The sequence below is a fragment of the Mustela erminea genome, chromosome 18 (assembly GCF_009829155.1).
Source record: "Mustela erminea isolate mMusErm1 chromosome 18, mMusErm1.Pri, whole genome shotgun sequence".
Taxonomy (NCBI): domain Eukaryota; kingdom Metazoa; phylum Chordata; class Mammalia; order Carnivora; family Mustelidae; genus Mustela; species Mustela erminea.
In genome coordinates, this window is record NC_045631.1 from 36,181,961 (window position 1) to 36,202,600 (window position 20,640).

Sequence of the window (20,640 nt, forward strand, 5' to 3'; positions counted from 1 at the left end):
CCCCCAACTCACCTGGAGGATCCGGCAGCGCTGGGAATCACAGGCGATGTCCTCACATGGCCGGAACATGCCCAGGGTCACACAGTTGAGAAGGATGACCAACATGCTGATACGCTCAAACCAGGTATCCGGGGGGGGTTGGTCAAGGAAACAGCTGGCAGGGGTTGCAGCCGCACCTGCGCCCCCCCACCCCAGCCCACCCCGGCACCTCCTGTTTCTCATCTTCCCCCCAAGCCCCCCACTACACCCCGCCGCCCTCCGCCATCTGAGACGGGGCCCACGTGTCTGACCAAGCCCAGGCCCAAGCCCAGGCCCAAGCCCAGGCCCAGGCCCACCTTGACCATCACCTCTCCGCACCCAGCTTCCTTGGCTGTAAAGTAGGAAAAGCCACAAATACCCTGACTATTTGCACAAGCCATTTGGGGGATAAAATCGATCGTGCCTGTGGAAATGCCAGACACCAAGAGTGTGCTGCTGAATCTGAATCCTCTTCTGTCCTACCTCCCGGGGAAGATGTGAGAAGCAAATGAGAGAATGCAGTGAATGTGTGACACAAACCTAAAGTCGGATTATGCCTGCCTTACAGTTTACCAAGCGCTTTCGCGCCACGCCACATCTGATGCTCACAACAGCCCCGAGAAGTATCCGGGGTGGATCACGTTCTTCCCCGGAACCCAAGTGCACGGAGGCCCGGGAGAGCCCAAGTCCTACGCTGAAGGTCACGGGGAGAAGCCGCAATGGGTCCGACGCGTCCGAGCTTCCGATCTGGGACAGCGGCTGCCACAGTGGCTCCGGTGTGCAGGGGAGGGGCTGGCGGGAGCGTGCAGGAACCGGTCAGATGGGCAGGGGCACGCTAGAGGATCCACAGCAAGAGGGTCCACAGCCATAGCTGTTCTCCATCACACCACCGGAGCCTGTCACCCCCTCTCCAAGTGCCCACACTGCTCCTGGCCTCCTGGAGCCCTCAGATGGCCTCCAAACACACTCCTGCGTTGACACAATGAGGACCCACCGCATACCAGACCCCGGGCTGGATGGGAGTCCCCACGCCACGCAGAGCAGACAGTACTCTGCACACACGGACTACGAGTCTTTCCACAGGGTGGATTTTAGTAAGGGCCTAACGTCCAGCCCATCAACGGGAGAACGTCCGAAGTGGGTTCTGGACCTTAGAAGGGTCTGGACGTGGGACCCTTGCTGGAAGTGATCCAGCATCCTCTTTTTCTCAAAGGAAATACGGGGTGGGGAGAACAAAGAAGATAGAAGGGAGCGGAGAGTGGAGATGGGGTAAAGGAGGGGCCTCAGGGAGGGGGGTGGAGGGTGTCGTGGCAGCCCACCGCACGACCCACCAAGCCACACTGCGGCACAGAGGACCTAGGGCCGGGGAATCTTCCTGTCATAACCTCACTTCTGGAGTGCAAAGGCTCTGTCTGGGGACCCCAGGAATTTCCTCCCAGCTGGTCCCAGCCACCCCCCATCTCTGTCCTGAACCTCAGGCCACCCCACCCCGCGGCAGCTCAGGACACCCTCAATCCCCTCCTAGGCCTCTCTGCCACTTAGGCCCTTTGCCCTCACAACCCTTCCCACCGACAGGCACTCAAACAGGCAAGGCACTGCAGTTTCCCAAGTCTCCACCTCCTCCTCACCAGAATAATAGTAAAAACAACAACAACAACAACAACAAAAAAAAACAGTTCTAGGTTTTGGGGGTAAGTAGATGGAAGGGGGAAATCAAGAGAGTGTTCTGTTTCCTTGGAGCTGTTTTCTAGAGTGGAACCTGAGCCGAATGGACGTCTCCCCAGAAGGGGGGTCAGCCAGGGGTCACCCTGGAAAAAGGAGGATGGGGAGGGAGCTGTCTTGGGGTGATTCTCTGGAAAGGGAGGGACAATTACCTTCAAGAACTGGTCTGCATTCCCCAAGCTAGCCCCCTCTTCTCTGCAGGGAAGGGACCCACATGAGCAGTTATCTCTACAAGGGGGGGCTGTGGGCAGTTCTCTTGGGAAGAGGGGCTCCTAGAACACCTATTTGGACCCCTTGAACGGCAGGGATGCTGCCACTCCCCAGGCCGTCTATGCACTAGTCTCATCCCCCTTGCTGAAGCAGGGACACTCAGATACACGCTCGTATCCCCTACGAAGGGGACAGTAGCTCCCGGCATGTGGCAGACGATACGTGGAGGAAACGAACGAACGAACGAACGAATGAATTGATTAATCGTTCAGTCTCCCTCCTCAGAAGCCACTGGATCTCCTGTCATGTTTTCCTGTCTTGTTTGCCTCAACAGGGATACACTGATAACAATGGGGGTGGGGGCGGAAGGGACATCACAAAGGGGCTGGGACTCCTTCTGTCCCCACCTTCTGAGGCCTCTCATAGCTAGATTCTGCCTCCAAATAACCCCATCTCCAGCTCTGGACCATGGAAACCCCTTGTCAGGGGTCCCCTTGGGAATTTAGCACATCTCAGGTTCATCTTGTTTGCTCTCTACCTTTCCCCATCCCTAAAGGTAACCGTTAATGGACAGGGAAGATACTAAGGCACAGGGACCTGGGGGACAATCTGAACTGAGAAATAATTAATGAGGATGGGGGTCTTTCACCCTTCTCAGGGTAAGGCTCGTTTCCTTGGGAACATGGCCTTATGTCACCGTGTGATGTTCCCTTGTTGCCATAACAACAGGAGGATGTGTCACCAGGTGGTGTGGATTTGTTGCTATGGCAATTAAAGGGACCCCCTCACACATGAACTCCCCTTCACCAGACTGCTGTCTTGTCCTCTCGCAGGGAAGAGAAAGTAGGAGACCCACAGGTTATCAGGTTGGGGGGAAACCATGTGACAAATCCCCATGGCAACCAAGGGAACGGGAGACACTGGTTGCCATAGTGACTATGAGAGACCTGTGCAGTCACATGTCTACTGTTGCTATGGCAACTGTCCGGGCTGGAGTGGATCCCAAAGGGGGAGGTGGGTAGGAGAGGGGAGGCTCTTTCTTCTCCCCACAGCCCACCATCAAAAGCAGAGAAAAAGGAAATGGCAGGGTGAGGAAACCCACTTCCATCCCTCCTCCTCTTCTCCCTCCAGGAGAACTAGAGCATGTTATCTGTACAACTCAGTCCTCTCTGTGGGGCTTTATCTAGAGCCCTTGCCTAGCCTGGCAGCTGTAAGGGAGAGGGAGGTGGGGACAGGAGGGAGGAGGACCGGGGCACCTTCAGGGGCACGGGGGGCTCTGGCGTGACTAAGAAGAGAAGCAGGCCCTCCGGCTGCCCCGCTCCCCAAACTGGAGCCTGGAGATCTGAGACAGAGGAGCACTGAGGAGGAAATGGGCCTAGACCCAGGAATCCTGGCCTCCTAGTATGAGTTGGGAAGGTGGGATCCTTGTCTCACACGCCCCACAGAGCCACAGAGCGGCTGCCATCTATGGGAAGGGATTCTGCATTCCTGGGGGGTGGTGTGGACTATAGGGGCTCTGCAGTGTGGCCAGCACTGGGGAGGCGGAAAGGGGGATTCCCCCAGCCAAGCCCCCACTCCCACAGCCTGTTTCCCAGTGGTCTCCTCCGCTCCAGCCTGTGGGCGTGTGGGGAGAGAGGTTTCCAGCTGAACTGAAAACTGAAGCCCGAAGAAAGGCAGCCGGCCCCACCCAGAGACAGAGACGTGAGACCCAGAGACACAAGAGAGCCGGCCTGTTGGAATCTTTGGAAGGGGAAATAGGCCAGAAATCTGATTCAAACGTCCGTGACTCTGTGTGTGTGTGTGTGTGTGTGTGTGAGCATGTACACACACACACACACACACACACACACGTGTGAGCAGCTGTGTCTGTCGCCACCCTGGCTGAGGCAGGCAGGGTGGGGTGAGGGCTGCAGCGGGAGCGAGGTGGGGGGGTGAGTGGTAGGGGTAATCCCAGGAATGGCTCCAGCTGGCACTGTGGGTGATGGGGAGTCCCCCAACGGTTCCGTGGAGTCGAGTGGGTGTGTAACCCAGTAGGAAAGTGGGCCTGGGGCAGGAGTGCTCCAGGGTGCTCTGCTCCCCCAGTCCCGTTCAGTTCCCTAGCCCTCTTCCTCAGAACCCCCTCTGGAGAGTCTTGGGTTTTAAAATGAGAGGAGGGAATTGGTGAGGGCACAGGAAGAACACCCCCTCCCATTTCCTCTGAGGACCAAAATGGAGATTTCTCCCTAGGTAAGGGAAACAGGCAAACTTGGGGCACTGGGACAGTGGCAAGGAAAACTCCAGAAATTCCTGGTGCCCCCTCCCCTGCAGACGCACACACAGTGACGCAGTCATACACTCACCCTCACTTCTGGAAGCCATTAGGGCTCCTGCCTTTCGGGCCTCCCCCTTCTCCTCCCCCTACTCCTGGCAGGCTCCCTTCTCCCCCTCTGGCCCCCCTCTCACTCCCCCTCTCGGCATCCCAAATGCCAGCCTGTGATTTCCAAATGAGAAAAAGCTGTGCTGGGCTCTGAGCTTGGAGAAACTCCTACACAAACTTCCAGATGTGACACAACAGCCGGAGAGGGAATGCTCAGGATCTCCTTTCCGGGAGGGGCGATGCACTCCCTCACACTTCAAGAAACACATACTGGAAAGTCCAACTCGCTCCCCTATAACCGGGAGGAGGGGGGCCCTACTGATGGGAGTGCCAGGGGCACTCCCATCAGTAGGGCCCCTGGTCTTCACAGTAGCAGCACAGGCACTTCTGAGCCTCTCTTCCTTTTGCTGCCCACCCCAACCCACACACACTCACACCCATGCAAACTACTTCCTACCTGGGTCTAGATCTCCTCTCTAGGAAACCTGGTGTGTTAGCGGCTACAGGAGGAGGGGCTGAGAAAAAATGGCAACAAAAGTCTGACTAGCTTCAGTTAGTGAGGGAGGTGTCCCTATGTCCCTCAGACTCAGAGGTGCAGAGAATCTCATGGAACCAAGGGAAGCTTCACTGGTACCAAAAAGAGAGAAAGGGAAAGACTGAAGTCCAAGAGACAGCTCAGAGCCCCTCCGGTGATGACAATACAGGTTCAGCTTGACACTCAGGTGTGATAGGATTGGTGGGACCCAGCACAGGCACCCCCTTGGCCAAAAAAATTGTTCTCAACCCATCCTCAGCCAACCCAGGCTTAGTGACTTGTCTAGGCCTAGTGACGCCGCCGGCCCACATCCCAGACTCCCACTACCCCAGACGAGAGCCTGCTCCTCCACCCCCAAGAAGAGCACTGGGGTCCCACCTCTCTTTCCTCATTCCAGCCTTCTCCACTTGCTCCCTCTCAGAGCCCCTCAAGGAAGGAATCTGGCCCCAGACCATTCACTAGCCCCTAGAGCTAGGGCAGGTGGGAAGATGCTGGCAGAGAGATATGGTTGTTTTAGAGGGGGAGGGAAAGGAGAGATCTCTCTACATTCCCTGGACTCCTGAGGAAGAGGGGAGGGGGATGGGCTTTCTATCATTCATGAAGAGGGTACGTGGTTAGGGGTAGAGAGGAGAGATAACCAGAACCCGTCTTCTCAGATATATTTGCTCCCCGTGTCCATCTCTACATGGAGAAAGGGGCCTAGGGGGTAGGGGTGCGGACGTGGGGGAGGAATCAGACCTCTCTGAGACCCCCTACCTCTCTCTCTGCAGTTCAGAGAGAAAGGAAGAAGGGATAAGGGATGGAGATAGGGTGTAAAGAGGGGAGCTTCCTAAAAACCTGCGGGGTGTAGAGGGTGGGGGTTGGGGGGGGACACAAGCTCACATCCCTGCTTTGCGCACTAGAGGCAGCAGAGCTGCAGAGAGTGAGGGCGGCACCGAGCTCCCCCCACTTCCCCCAAAGCAGAGTCCCGGTTGGGCTCTTAGGCTTTGTAAAGCCTAAGGGAAACCTGAGTTCTCCCACCCGGGTCCAAAAGAGCCTCTGAGCTGGGAGGAAGGAGTCGGGAGAAGCTTTCAAGACCGGGGATGGCAGCGCACCCCCCTTTCCTTCCGGCAGTGACGGGACCCACCCCGGAGCCTGGGAAACCTGCATCAGTCAAGCTGGAGCTTTGTGCTAGGGGTGGGGGAGAAGCCAGGGGGCTCAGGGGGCTGGGGTCTCCCCTATCACTCCAGATCAGGCGGAGGATAGGGGGCAGTGCCAAATCTACCTCCCCAGAATGTGGGGCTTACATTCCACAAACCCAGCCAAGGAGTAGACCCTGGGGTGCTGGACCTGAGTCTTCCTTAGCCAACCAGCTTCCAGCCTCACTGTTCCCCCAATACTTTCTCCAAGGCTGCAGTCTCACATACCTGCCCCGCCATTAGGCGGGAGCACTCTATTTGTGACAGGGTAACTTGGACAGGCTTAATCCCATCCCCCGCTGGTCAAAGCTCTCGACACAGTCTTTCCCTCCACAAACAAGAAAAAAAAATCTAGCACAAAACTCCCTAACCCCAACACAAAGCACCCCGCGCTGAATGAAGAATTGGGGAGAAGGGAGGAACTCCGGGCAGTGGGCTCCAGCTGAAAGGGTCTCAACTCCAGCCCTGGGGGCAGACAGCTTCCCCTTCACCACCACATCTTGTTCTCATTCTGCGCCCCTGACATCAGCCGCCGCCGGAATCTCCTTGTTGTGCCTCCAACCCGCGGGTGGGGGTGGGGGAGTTAGGACCTGGTCCCCGCCCCCCAACATTTCCCTCTGGGTCAGTAGAAACCCCGGCCTCGAGGACCAGGTTGGGGGCGGGGAACAGACCCTAGAATCCACCTCAAACTTTGGAGCGGGGGCCGGAGGGAAACCCAGAAGATCGCAGTCCCCCCTCCCCCGTCCCCGCAGCTTCCTCCCTACCCCACCCCCCAAACTCGGAAACCCAACCCAGCTCGCTAACGGGCGGCGGGCGGAGTAGAGCTCCCAGGCTCCCGAAGCTTCCCACATCTGGAGGATGACGACCCTCCCCTGCCCACATCTGGAGAGCGTCCAGCTACAAACCAGCGGGGCACGTCTCCTCTCTTTTCCTGGCCTGGATCCCAGCCCCCCAAGGAGGACTGAGGTGTGTGTACCGAGGTGGGGCTCGTCTGGGGTATCAGCCAAACCTGCTCGCGTCTCCGCTCCCACTCTGAAGCCCCCTCCCTCCCTTAGCAGCCCCCCTCCACTTCTGCCCACCTTCCAGCTCACTTCTCCGACTCACCTGGCTTTCGGTCCCCTCCGGCGGCGCGGCCCGCCCCCCTGCGGACCCCCTAGCCCGGCCGTCGTGCCCTGGAGGATATGGATTACAGACCGTGCGGAGACACCAGCTCCGCGGGCGGCTGTCCTGGCTCAAGTAGAAGAAAACCACCGGGGCCAGCGCCGGGTACGGCAGCCCCTCCGCCTCGGAGTCCGCGCTGCCCGGGTCCTTTTCCGCCGACCCCGGCCCCGGCCGGCCCCCGGCCCCCGACAGGTCGTTGAGCCGCATGAAGCTCCGGGGCTGTCCTGACTCCTCGGTGCCCGCTCCATCCTCCTCCTCGTCCATCCTCTGGCCAGCCGGGGCCCCAGGCGGTCTTGAGAGGGGCGAGCGGCGCCCCTCAGAGGAGGTGTCCTCACGCCACCGGGGGGCCCCGGCGGGGGCGCATCTGGGGGGCTCTAGGGCGCAGGCTGAGCCCCCGGGAGGGCCAGTTCAGCCCAGCTCCCCCTGCCCGCAGGGGCATGCTGCCCGCGGGGCGCCGGGTCGCAGGGAAGCCCCGCCCGGCGCGAGTCCCGCTTCCCCAGGGCTCCTGGGGCCCCCTGGGCCAGCCGGCCGGCTCCCCCTCACTTTGTTCCGGCTTCTTCGCTTCGCGCCCAGGCTCCGGTCGCCCGATTCGGCGCTACCTTCGGCGAAGCGGCCGGGAGAGGGGGAGAGAGAAGGGGGTCGGAGAGCGGGGGAGATGGGGGGCGCCCCCTCTTCCCGCGGCGCAGCTGGAGCAAGATCTAAGGGGTCAGCATCGTCCCGGCTCCGCGCCAGCGGCGGCTGGGGGAGGGGAGGAGGGATCTCTTTGGGGTGGGTTTGGAGGGGGTGGGGGGCGGCTCCTTCCTCCGCCCCGCGGCGGGCTCACGGTCCGGGAGGGGCGGGGAGACGGTGGGGGGCCGTCCGGGGCGGGGGTGGAGGCGGAGATGCCGCCGCCGCAGCCGCCGCGGTGGCTGCCGCTGCCGTAGCTGTCGCCGGCGCCACTGCCTCCTCCTCCGGCCGAGACGCGGAGCGAGCAAGCGAAAGCGGCGGCGAGGAGCCCGGCTCACACCACAGCTGGATCCCTCACTCCAACTTCAAGCCTCGGCCCCGCCTCTCCCCAGCCAGCTTCGCAGCCAATCGCCGCGCGCCGCCGGCCCCGAGCCGCGCGCCCATTGGCGGGCCGCCGTGGCAGTGAGGGCGGGGGCGCCGGGGGAGAGAACCACAGCTGGAATCCGGTTCCCACCCCGAAGCCCAGGACCGCCCCTCTCCCCTCCCCTTGCCCCTGGGTCCGCTCCCGAAGGCCAGAGCCAATTAGACGGCTACCCAGACCGAACCCACTTTCCTATTGGCCGCTGGGGTCTCTGGGACACCCCTGGAGGGAGCCCCGGGGAATCAGAGTAATCCGCGCCGGGTCCTGGGATAGCGCCACCGACCCCGGGGTATTCTTTGTCCACGACCCCTGAATTGGACCACAGCCGGAGGGTGGGGCTCAGCCCTGGGCGGGCCTGGAGAAGAAGAGAGGCCGGCGGCCGGGCTGTGGGGTGTGACTAGGACCCCAGAGCGAAATCCTGGGTCTCCACCTGATTAAATCGCCCACCCTGGAGTCGAACCTGGGAGCTGGACCGAAGAAGGGGAGGCGCGGAACAGGACATCCCAGGGGTAGGGCTTTGGCATTTGGGGGGCGGTCTTGCGGAAATGGGAGGAGCCAAGGGAATTCAGGGGCGTGCAAGGTCTGGGCGTGGTTTCCAGCAACCTCTTGGCCTTGTAGACCCCTCTCCCAGGTCCACTAATGCGACTTTGACCCTGACCTTCTAACCCTGTCCCAATGACCCTGACCTCACGTCGGCACTCCTGAGCTTCATCCCCTCTGGCGCTAGAGATCCTTTGAAGGCTCTGGCTCTCTCGCTGCGGCTTCGCGCTTGAACACGTGGCCTCAGACAGGTCATGCCGGTCTCAGGACCCGGGCCCCCCAGAGCAGCTGAGGAGCAGAGAGAGGCTCCCGCGAAGGGACCTGCAGGGGCCTCGAGTGTGTGGGAGGGGGTGGAAGCATGGAGCTGGGCTTTCTGAGTCTCGACCTGCAGAGTCTCACTAACCGCCCCCCACCCCCACAACTCCGTGCCTCAATTTTCCCTCTGGATTTCCAGCACGGCAGGGAGGCCGTGCGCACACCTCCCCTCTACCCCGCGCGGGTCCTCGAGGATCTGTGGCTCTCCGCGCGCCCTCACTCACGTGCACAGCCTGGGCCTCACCCCGCCCCACCTCCCCGCGTCCCCGGGCTCAGTCAGCTCCAGCCATCTCTCCCCGCCGCCCACAAGGCTGCAGGTGCCCCGGAGCAAAGCGCCGCGGGAGTGCTGGGCGCTGGAGTGTGGTGGGGCGTGGAGGGCATCTAACATTAGGCGTCGGGGAGCACTTCCCACCTCTGAGAAGGTAGACACGGTGACGAAATCAAGCAGGTCAGTCAGTTCTCTGTCTCTGAGACTTCGGGGCGCTGACGCCACTGCGGAGAGGCAGAGGCAGGCACCGGGTGACCTCCCTCCCCCGCTGTCCACCCCTCCCCCACCGACTCCCAAGTCGGTGTGCCCCACCGCGCAGCCCCCGAGCGCCACCGGCCGCCTGGGGTGGGTGTCTCAGCTCCCTCGAGGGCGGGTTGTAGGGAGTGCAGTGGGTAGGGCCAAGTCGCTGCAGCCTCCCGGGTTGCCCTTTCGCCGAATCCGGGCGCTGAGTTGTGCAAATGAGGCCGAGCTCATTTGCATTTCATGCTAATGAGCAGATCCCTTAAGTGCCTTTCCCTCCTGGCGGGAGTCTCTGCTCTCATTCTGCGTGTGCCCTGCCAGGCTCGAACTCTCAGCGGTCTTCTGGGAGAGGGGCCTATTTCTGGTTCACTCCACGCGTCTGACACCTTGGTCGCTCCCGCAGGTCCGCAGTCTGCCTAGTCGGTCTGCCCTTCCCCGACAGGGTCAAGAAGCCCCAGGGCAGACACCGGGAGATAGTGACTTTAATCATCCCATCTTTGCGGAGGGGACAAGTAGCTGAGAGACACACGCCCAGCCGGGTGGTCAGGTTTCCTGGTGGTCGGCAGGCCCCACACCTCTATCACCCAGGCCACCTCGGTCTCTGGGCTGACCTTTGTTCTAGAACATACCCAGAGAGAAGCCAGGGTGTAGGGCCGACACACATTTAGGACTTGGGATGATCTGCCACCTAAGGCATCCTGGCCCCTGGGGGAGGGGGCACCCAGGGGGACTCCGACATCCAGTCAGAGATGCTCTCTTCCCCTGAGGGGGGCAAGGGGAGGAGGGAGGCAGGACCTACAGAGAAGCAAGAGGAGGGATGAAACCATCTTGAATTCCTACCCTCCAAATCTCATCTCTGCCATCACCTCCTCAGAGCAGCCGTTTTCAGCAAGTACTGTGGTGCCTACTATGTGCCAAGGTGCTGAGGACACAGTCCTGAGCCACACAAGGATCTGGAACCTCATGGCACTTGATCACGTGTGTAGTCATGAAATGATGGTCTGTCCCTCTGGGCTCTCTGCTCCCTCAGACCAAGGGTCCATTTTGCTCTCCAGAGCCTAGTCTGGTCCAGCTTGGCACGGACTCGGTACTTAATAAATCTTTGTTAGACGAGTGAGTAACCTCGGTCGGGGGGAGGATGAGGGACAGGAAGTTCCTTGGGCCCCCGTTTCCTCACAGTATTCAGGCCTCCGTGTTCTCTAAGATGATGTCTGGGTTTGAGGGACAGCCTTCGCATAGGGCCTGCTCTGCCAGCCTCCCTCCAGCCCCCTCCAGCCCTCTCCCCCTTACACCTCCCGCACAGCCTGGCTGGCTCCCTCAGGAACTGAGACACTCTTCCCATCTGTGAGGTGCTCTGCTCCACGAGGATACATTATCTCATGGCGTCACCTTGCAACCTTGGGAGTAGGGTGGTGGTTGTCCCATTTTTTAGATAAGAAGACTGAGGCTCAGACAGATGAAATTAGTGAAGTGACTTCTCCAACCGGGAGGTCCCATCTCCCCTGGCGGTGGCCCCCATCTCCTCCGGGACAGCCCTGTGTAGAGCAGGGACCCTACACAAGAGGGACCGACCAAGGGAAGAGAGGCAGCAGACCTAACCACCCGTGTCTGAGCAAGACTGCTGTTCAGCCTTGCCCTTGTCAGAAAATGCTAGCTCTCCCGGAAGCCTGACCTGTTAAGGCCCTGACGCCTTCCTTTGAACTTGTTACAGAATCCCTTTGTCGAGCGCATGCCTGGTACCAGGGGAAGGGAAAGAGGACACAGAGCAGAGGGAAGACTGACTGGAGAGGGGTAGGACACACCAAATGCAGCCCCTTTCACAGCCGTGCCTGTGCCTCCTGGGGGAAGAGGGAGGCTCAGCAGTGTTTACAGTCTCCTGAAGACCTCGGGAAGAACCAGGTGTGCTGTCGTCTCAGACCAGCCTCTGACCCTCTCTGGGCCTTGAGGATCTATCCACAGATGGTCGGAGGTACCTGCCTTGTCACCTTACTCATGAGGGTCAGTGAGATGGAGACAGAGGGTTTTGCAAACTGCCTAGACTTTTCAGAGCCAGGGCTGGTGCTGCCAAAAAGGCCACCTGTGCTTCACAAGCTCTCCCCTCCCCTCTCACCACCCCCCAGACCCAGCTCCACTTGTGGGAGCCTCAGATTTCCTGCCCGAGGCTGAGCAGGCTCCAGCCAGAAAAGGGCCACCTGACCTTGTTGGCCGGAGTTCTAATCCCCTCCAGATGGGCCGGTGGCTTGCACCGAGGGCCCAGCTGCCCAGTCAGAGCTGAGCCTAGTCCCACTGACTGTGTGTGGCTGTGTGTGACCGTGTGCAGACCCTGCCGTGACGATTTGGTCTCCCACTCCTCCCCACTGCTGACATCCCCACAAGCAGCAGCCCCATTCCCCATTTGAGTCTTATCTCTAGCAGCTTCTTCTGGCTGGCTGTATTGCTTGGCTCTGGGGCAGCAAGGGTGCCCAGGCTCAGCAGACCCCTGAAGGGTGTGGGGAGGGAGACAGCTCCTTCCCCTTTCCCTGCCTGTCACCCCCATCCCGCTACACCCACCCTCTCTGAAGCACGCTTCCCGCTGCCTTCCCCCAGGTGGAAGCTAGGTGGGGTTTCTGGGGTCTGTGAAGAAGACGCCAAGGGGAGGACTTGTGAGCATCTGAAGGCACAGGAGGTGGTCAGAGGAAAGCACCGGCCTCCCCTGCAGCAGGAAGGACTCAGATTTGGAGAAGCACTTCCAACCCAGTAGATGTTCCAAATGACAGAGAACCCTCCTTGGACTGCTTTGTGTGAAAGGAGGGGCACAGACAATCTAAGCTCCCACAGGGAGGCCTTGCTTGGCTCCATCCTGGGATAAGGCTGGAAGCTGAATGGACACCCCAAAGTAAACATGCCTGGCCCTGAGAACAGCAGCTCCTGTGACATACCAGAGCATATGCAATGTCACCATTCCCTGAAAAATGAACGCTCATTTAAAGCATTCCCCTGCCCCTTTCCCCTGCTTAAAAAAGGATCAGTGGGAAAGACAGGGCAGGCTCCTTTCCGAAGCCCGTAGAGGGCCAGGATTGGCCTAGCCCCTCCAGGCTGAGTCCATACCCGAATCCCCCACCCAGTGGTCATCACGGGCCCCCCTGGCCTGAGTTTCATTAAAGCTGCAATGACCACGAACTGGGGAAGCATCATTGGAGAAGGCGGAGGGGTCAGCCAGTGGCCCCCTCTAACAAGCAAGGTGGAGGCCCCGAGGTTCCCGCAGGACGCTGTTCGGTTTATTCCAGAGTGGGTGCCCATGGGGGGAGCGGTGAGGGTGGCCAAGGGCTCCAGGTGACAGGGTGCCCAGGGACGGCCGCAGCGTGCGCAGGGCCCTATCAGGCCAGAGTCTCCTGCCAGTGGGGCAGCTCAGCCTCCCACCCCCGCCTGAGGTGGCTGAGAAAGTCACTGGTGTAACAGTTTCCGTAACTCGCAGGGCTCCGTGATGGGCATTGAGCAGGCTTGGTCCTCACACACGTAGGCTGTAGCTCGGTCTTCCAGCCGCCGCAGGGTACTGAGGAAGGGCAGCTGGCGGGACAGGAAGCTGGAGGGGTCCCCGTTGGCCAGGATAAGCACCTGTGGGAGCAGCAGTGGAGATGGTCCCCGGGGGACTCTGGGACACGGGCAGGGCCACGTGGCTTTTGGCTCCAGAGAAGGGGATGGTGGAGAGGTGCAGAGGGGTGGGGGCCCAGGCAGGGGAGTTGGAGGCCAGGGCTGGGCTCACAGACTCTAACCTTGTTAGGGATGTAGACAGAGTGGACACAGTGCAACAGAGCCTTGGTGTCCTTGGCCTGGGGGTCTCCGCAGATCACGATCTGAACAGAAGGGTAACTCCAGGGTCAGGTGCAGGGAGCTGGCCCAGACCCCAGGAGTTCCCCCACCCTCCCGCCACGCTGCACTGTAGCCCTAGGAAGGAACACAGACCAGCTGCCAGGAGGCTGCCTGGAGGTGCACACACACACCCAGGAACACACAAAGCGACGGGGTCCTACACAGCGGCAGAGATATGAGCACAGGGAGATGCAGCTGGGGCACAGACCCCAGCGCACACACATGCGCAGAGGTATGCGGGCACGCACATGCGAATATAAGCAGGAAACCTGAACACGGGGCATGCGTGTGCAGACAGGCAAATGCAAACCGGTAAGCACTCCCCAGCGCACGCTCAGTGGGCCTGCGCACACACACAGTCACATGCCCCCAGGGCCACACGCACCTAGATGTGCACACACAGCAGTAAGGCAAATAGGGACCTGCACGCAGATAAGCACAGACCTGCACACACGCTGGCAGAGCCAATGACACAGACACATGGAGACCTGCAGAGAAACACTTTGCCAGCCACAGGGACCTATACCTAGCCCCTGCATTCCCCCTCCCTGCGCTGAGAGCCCCAGTAACAGGCTGTGCCAGAGCCCTGGCTCCCCAGATGCATGTGCACTCAGGTACCTCTGCTGCGTAGAGCGGTCCTATGGATGTCCCCACGGAGACACCTGCACACACACTCCCAGATGGCCACACACTCCCAGACCTGAGCTCTGGAGGACAGCTCCAGGAGCCCCACCCTACGTCCCCATCCCCCACTGCAGCTCCAGAGCCCCCCCCCACCCAGGGTCCCAGCACAAGTGCCCTCATCCCCCCCCCCCCCACACACACATACCTGCTTGAGGGTCTGCTGATGGGCCGAGAGGGCGCGGACCATCTCGGGCAATGCCACGGGGACACGGCGCATGCGCTCAGAGAAGGCGGTCAGCAGGCACACACACTTGTCCATCCAGTCTTTGTGCCCCGTAAAGCCATGCAGCCGAAGCAGGTTGTGGGCCGACACGGAGTTGGCACTGGGCTCCGCGCCGTCCTGGTCTGCAAGGGGGGCAGCAGGGTGGGGACAGTGAGGGAGGGTCACTGGATCCCGGGACCCTGCCCCTGGGACTGTGGCCATGGTGGTGGGGGATGGGAAGGCCACCAGCAATGCTTGCTGAGCTTTCGCTCTCTCAGCCATTTGCTCCAGGGTGAACTTTAGGTCTCCCAGCTCCCCCATCTCACTGTGGACTCCTCAATCCAGCTGCTCGAGCCAGAGAGACATCTTCCTCGCCCCTCCCCACCCCCCACTTCTAATCCACCCAGAGTCCACTGGGTCTGCGGCCAGAAGGGACCTAAATCCCACTGCTTCTCCCCATCTCATACTTCCAGCTTGTCCGTGGCCAGCCCTTGCCGGGACTGAATGCCACTAACGGCCTCCTAACTGGTCACCCAGGTCCCCCTGCTCCCTTCTGAAGGTCCCTTGTGCACAGTCAGAATGATATTCCTAGACCTAACTGGACCAGATCACAACCTACTTAAAACCTTTCAGAGATTTCCACTCCTTGCCATGCCTATAAGACCCTGCAGGGATCTAGCTTTGCCCACATGGGCAAGGCCGCTCTGCTGGCCTTGGCCCCATCCTCCGTCCTCCATCCTCCAGGCTTCTCCCAACCCTTGGCTCAACGATGCCTGTCCCAGGTTTGATCGGACCTCCCCCTAGCTGAGCTGGGCCTCACTGTCATTCTCTCCCCAGTTCCTTTCACTCCTTTGGCTACCATTTACAAAGCACCTGCTATGTACCAAGCCGACATTAGACTTTGGAGCTGCGGAAGGAAAAGGAAAATTCTTGCTCCTGAGGTGCGCACGTTGGAGCTGGAGGAGAGAGACCATGAGCAGACCAGACGTGTCTGGTGATGGGGAGTCGTACTAAAGCAGAAGGGGCCTGGGCACCTACCTCCCGATGGCACTCATATTGTAACTACGCATCCGTCCCCGCACTCTTGTGTTAGTCCTTACTATCATCTGTTACCACATTTCCCCTGCTATGCTGTATTTCGTGAGGGTGAGCCTTGTGTGCTATGTGAATCCAGGCCCGCCGGTTACTGCTACCCAGTGTGTTCTACCGAATGGCTAAATCCATCTCTATATCCGCCCTGTAAGATAGTACCGACGTGAGCTCTGTCTCACATATTAAGAAACTTGAGGGTCTGGTATATAATGAGAACAGCTGCAAGTCAGCTGGTTAGTAAGTGGTGGCAATGTGAACCCACGCCGGCTCTTTACCACCACATTTCACTTATGCCTCCTCCCCCAGGGAAAACCAAGCCCTAATGGGGTTTATGCCAGCTCCACCCCCACCACTGACCGTCCTTCAGACGCAGGGGCAGACCGGCCCCCAACTCGGCCTCACTGCAGAAGTAGCCGCCGCCTCGGGAGTCCCAGAAAAGCCTGTCTTGCGTGTCCTGCAGCCGCAAAGCCCACTCAAGCCAGGAGCTCTCCTGCGAGGCCTCGTACAGGTCCAGTAGGCCCCGCACTACGAAGGCGTAGTCCTCTAGGAAACCCCAGCAGGGCGGGTTGCTGGGGGGACAGGCATTAGGGAAGGGGCTGGAGTCAGGCCCTGGGAGAGAGCATCTTTCCCAGAGGAGGCCGTTTGCCAGGACCCTCATAATCTCCCTCCGCAGTGGGTGCCTTTAGCCCATTTCCCGGGTGAGTAACTGGATCCAGGAAAGTTCAGAGCTCACAGCGAGCGGATGGCAGAGCTGGGATTGGAGCCTACCAAGGGGTAGGGAGAGGGGAAGAGATAGGCCTGGGATGCCCAGGGAGACAAGCCTTCCCAGGCTGCCCCACCCCTGACCTGTGCTCCACGGTTCCCCCGGAGCCCGCATAGCATGTCCGCATCAGGCGGCCGCTGGCCACGTCAAACATATGCCTCTTCAGGAACTTGGCGGCATTGATGGCATAGGTGATCAGCCTCTCCAGGCCCAGGACAGCCCCAGTCACAGCGTAGCCAGACACCATCAGTCCTGGAGGAAGGAGACACTGCTGGTCGTGAGAAGCTAGCCGGGCCCTTCCAGGTATGTCTGCCCCAACCCCCGCCCCCAAAGACCTAACACCTTTCTGGAGCAATGGGGTGAATGGGTAAGAGCTCTTGCTCCCTGCGCATGACCTGGGGTGGGTTACTTAAGCTGTTCAAGCCTCAGTTGGCTCATCTGTAAATTGGGGGTGATAAACCAGTTAAAGGGAGAATTGGTATCTAGCAGGTTCCTGACATTTACAAGGGGCTTCTCGAAGCGTAAATCTGTAAGCGGGAATAGGGTGTCAGGCCCGGCCACCTCACCGTTCCAGGCTGCCAGCATCTTGCTGTCCAGGTGTGGCTTTGGCCGATGTTTCCGGGCCTGGAAGAGCTTCTCCAGCCCCGTGTTGAGCAAGGTCCGGACGGCATCCACGTCCAGGCCAAAGCGGGCAGCAGTCAGTTCCAGCGAATACCGGACAGTCAGCACGTTCTGGCCCTGCAGCTCCCCCTTGGGGTCCTGAGGAAAACAGCCCCTGTGAGAGGGAGCCCCCTCCCCTGCCGGACCTCGGGATCCCTCCCCTCTCCCCAAGCATCCTCACCTGACTTGGGCTGATATTGCCGGCCTCTGTGAGCCCGTAGTGCTTCATGAGCAACTGGCCCGAGGTCAGAGGTTCAGTGGCCCCTAGCACAGGCTCAGGAAGGAGCTGCTGGACCTCTTTGACCGTCCACACATAGAAAGCACCCTCTTTGGGCCGCATGCCCCGTTCTGGGGGTGAGTCTGCGTCCTCTGCGCTGTAGAAACCTCCAGACTGTGGGAGAGGAGAGTTGGCCGTCCCCAGTGTTGAGGGCAGCGGAGGCCCCAAGCCCTCCCGCAGTCAGGCCTGCCTGCCTCAGTGGACACTCACCCGATGACTCAGGCTTCGAGCCACGTACTGCAAGATGCCTTTGGCGACATCGGAGTAGAACTCGTCACCGGAGATCTGAGGCAGGAGGAAGGAGACTGTAAACAGAGGTCTCTGGGGTGGCCTGGGTACAGAGAGGGCAGTCAGCATTCTCCCAGGAGGGTGGGGAGGAAGATTGGGCATATGGGAGGGAGTTAGGGCTGAAGTTAAGCAGGGGCCACAAGTCCCCAAAAAAACCCTGGAGAGGCAGCCAGAGATAGGTGGACAGCCTAAATCTCTGCCCTGGGCTGGATTCAGGGGTCACCTGGAAGGCCTGCGTATAGGCCACCGCGAGCTGTGCCTGGTCATACAGCATCTTCTCAAAGTGGGGGATGTGCCACTGGCGGTCCGTGGAGTAGCGGTGGAAACCCTGTGCCAGGCAAGACGTGGGGTGGAGGCCAACCCCAGCCTCTGCCTCCCACTCCTCTGTCTCCAGCTGCCCCCTTGAGGGAATGCCCAGTCCCTCTCACCTGTCCCACATGGTCTCGGATGCCCCCATTAGCCATCATTTTCAGGGTGTGCAAGGCCATTTGTTGGGCCCGAGAGCCATCCTGGGTTAGTCGATGGCTGAGCCAGTATGAGAACAGGAAGTTCAGGATCACTGTGGGTACCAAGAGTGCTTGGGTGAGAGCATGGGGGACACCGGGGGGTGGGGGGCAGAGGAATGATCTGGGAGATCGGGAGGCCTTTGGCCAGGCTGGGCTTAGGGATTCACTCAACAAGCTGTCTCCCCAGGACACCGTGGGGGTTTGAAGGTCAATGGTCAACATGGAGGATGGAACTTCGTTACCCAGGTCAGTATCACGGGGCTGCTGCTCAGACCAGAGGTTAGGTTTCACTGGAGAGCTCCTGGCAGGCGGAGGTGGTGGGTGGGGGGTAGGAGCTCACTGATCAGTCAGGAAAGCAGGCGGTTAATGACGCAGCCAGGGGTCAGAAGAGATGGGCCGGACGGGCATCAGAGGGCTGGGATGGGGGTGGGGCAGGCATGGAGAGGCACGGACCTGGCGTGGGGAACTTGGGGGCCTCTGCAAAGCCACCGTACTCCTCATCATAGCCCTCATCCAGCTGCTGGAAGCAGCGGCTGTTCATGGTGGCGGCGGAGGGGGGCACCTGCCGGTCACCCATGCTGATCTCCGAGCGGGCCAGCAGGGCTGTGGTGACACGCTGGCTGTTCTCCAGCAGAGTGTTCTTGTTCTGTTTCCACTGTGGAAGGCAGGCGTGGGCCTGGAGGTCAGCATACACACCCGCCCACAGTCCCCACCCCACCCCCAGTTCCCTGGCGGGCACACCCACCTGCTCCCGTATCCTCAGCAATACCGTGCGGAAGCCAACGCGGGTCAAGCCATCCTCAGGGGGAAAATAGGTGCCCCCCACAAAGGGCTGGAGGTTGGGAGTCAACCACACATTCATGGGCCAGCCCCCGCCACTGCTGGTGGCCTGGCAGAGAGAGGGTGAGCGTGAAGGGAGCAGCCCCCTGTGCACGGAAAGCCCCCGGCCCGGTAAACAGGAAGAGAGCTTACTTGCACGAAGGTCATATACACCTTGTCCACATCCGGCCGCTCCTCGCGGTCAACTTTGACACTGACAAAGTCCTCACTGAGCAGGCGGCCAATCTCCTCATTCTGGAAGGATTCCTCCTCCATCATGTGGCACCAGTGGCAAGTGGAGTACCCCACTGGAATGGGGCCATGGTGGGCAGGGAGGGGTACCAGTGTCTGGTTGGAGGTTTCCTGGGAGGTCCCAGGCCCAGAGGACCCTTCCTCTACCCACTACTGCTCCTTTCCTGCCATCCCAGGGAAGGTGGCTACCTTACCTGAAAGGAAGATTGGCTTATTTTCTTTCCTGGCTTTGTCGAAGGCTTCCTGTCCCCAGGGGTACCTAGGCCCGGCAGGGTTGGGCATCACTCACTAGCCCCAGGATAGGGGGGTGCAGGGCGGGCTGAGAGCCCAGCTGCCCCCCCCCCCACCCAGGGGACAGGGCATCAGGAGTGGTTCTCACCAGTCCACAGGGTTGTAAGCATGTTGCAGGAGGTATGGTGACTTCTCATTGATCAGGCGGTTGGGAACCTTCTGGAGTGTGGATGGGGAGCAGCTGGTCCGGCTTCCCTTCCCTCCAACAGGCATGGGCACTGTATTGCTGACCGTCACACTTCGGTCCTTGTCCCGGGAGGAGCAACCCCTGACATGGGCAGGTGGGTTAAGTGAGGGGTTTCTACCGACACGCCCCACCCCAGGGCCTACCCCACAGGCCCATACCACCCCACCCTGCCCCCTGTCCCCTCTCCCGGAACCTCCAGCTCCCAGGCCAACCCACCTTTCTGAACCACGGGGGAGACCGTGGCCTTTGTGCTCCCCCTTATGTTTTTGGGGGGGTGAAGAAAGGTGGCTCATTGGGGGCTCTCTGCCAGGTTAGTCTCCCCCAACCTCTCGGACCTGGCGGTGGGAAGGATGATGACTGTGAGGTCAGGGTGAGTCACAATGGGTAGAATGGTCCTTCAGTCTCCATTCTCCACGACCCACCCCTCACAACCCCCTCCCCCAACAGGGCCCCTCCCCATGATGGCCGCTCTGAGGGTATTTCTCTGGCAGGCCTGGGTTGGTGATCTGGGCAGGAGGCTGCCTGGGGTTGGTGGCTAGACAGGGCAAGAAGTGGATCTGGGATTGGACCCGGTGAGGTGCAACAGGAGGAAAAATCAACACTGGGGGCCTTCTCACTCAACATCCACCCCCTGGGCACTTCTATGAGAGCAGACCCACAGGTGGTCCAGGGAGTCAGAAACTGGCTCAGACCTCTGGGGGCTTAGCCTGGGAGCCTGGCGCCACAGGGCAGACCTAAATGACAGGCCCTGCAGCCATAAGGACTGTGACAAATTAGCCCAGGGTGATGTGGCCGAGGATCCTTGGCCCAGCGCTGGGGTTCCAGGAAGGCTTCCTGGAGGTGGTGTCATGAGAGATTCCCCGGAGAGCTAGCCCTGCAGCAGGAAGGGACCCGGAGAGGGGAGAAGGAGGGCCTTATTGCCTGGGCCCCGTTGCGGGAACAGACTGGCGTGGAGAGAAGGTAGGAGGGGTGGCTGGGCAGGCACTGAGGACCAGTGCAGTGAGGACCCATCCTGGGGCCCTTGGGCGCAGGACCCACCGCAGCAGGCCACTCACCCACTGGTACCTGCGGCTCAAGGCGAGGCCCCACACGGCGCGGGGCAGCAGAAAGCTGCGGCCCAGTTAGGCCCGTGGGCCCAGC

General features: G+C 60.4%; 2 protein-coding genes across 39 annotated transcripts in view; both read right to left on the minus strand.

Annotated features, from left to right (window-relative positions):
• CACNA1G (calcium voltage-gated channel subunit alpha1 G) overlaps nt 1-8,188 on the minus strand; it is a 62,735-nt gene extending 54,547 nt beyond the window's left edge. For all 38 annotated transcript variants that reach the window (XM_032320495.1, XM_032320467.1, XM_032320496.1 and 35 more), the window contains exons 1-2: nt 7,203-8,188; nt 13-124 (exon numbers count right to left, since the gene is read on the minus strand). In XM_032320495.1, the coding sequence (XP_032176386.1) occupies nt 13-124; nt 7,203-7,444 (354 nt within the window). In that variant the 5' untranslated portion in view covers nt 7,445-8,188. The remainder of the gene's footprint in view (nt 1-12; nt 125-7,202) is intronic.
• Nucleotides 8,189-12,865: 4,677 nt separating this feature from the next.
• On the minus strand, nt 12,866-19,863 carry SPATA20 (spermatogenesis associated 20). The gene is made up of 16 exons (XM_032320503.1): nt 19,717-19,863; nt 19,402-19,581; nt 19,217-19,281; nt 18,924-19,078; nt 18,697-18,840; nt 18,405-18,606; nt 17,874-18,004; nt 17,669-17,773; nt 17,368-17,442; nt 17,062-17,271; nt 16,787-16,979; nt 16,304-16,472; nt 15,815-16,026; nt 14,309-14,508; nt 13,383-13,463; nt 12,866-13,224 (listed from the first exon to the last, which is right to left on the minus strand). The coding sequence occupies exons 1-16, from the start codon at nt 19,791-19,793 to the stop codon at nt 13,054-13,056; spliced, it is 2,370 nt and encodes a 789-aa protein (XP_032176394.1). The 5' UTR covers nt 19,794-19,863; the 3' UTR covers nt 12,866-13,053.
• Nucleotides 19,864-20,640: the final 777 nt, after the last annotated feature.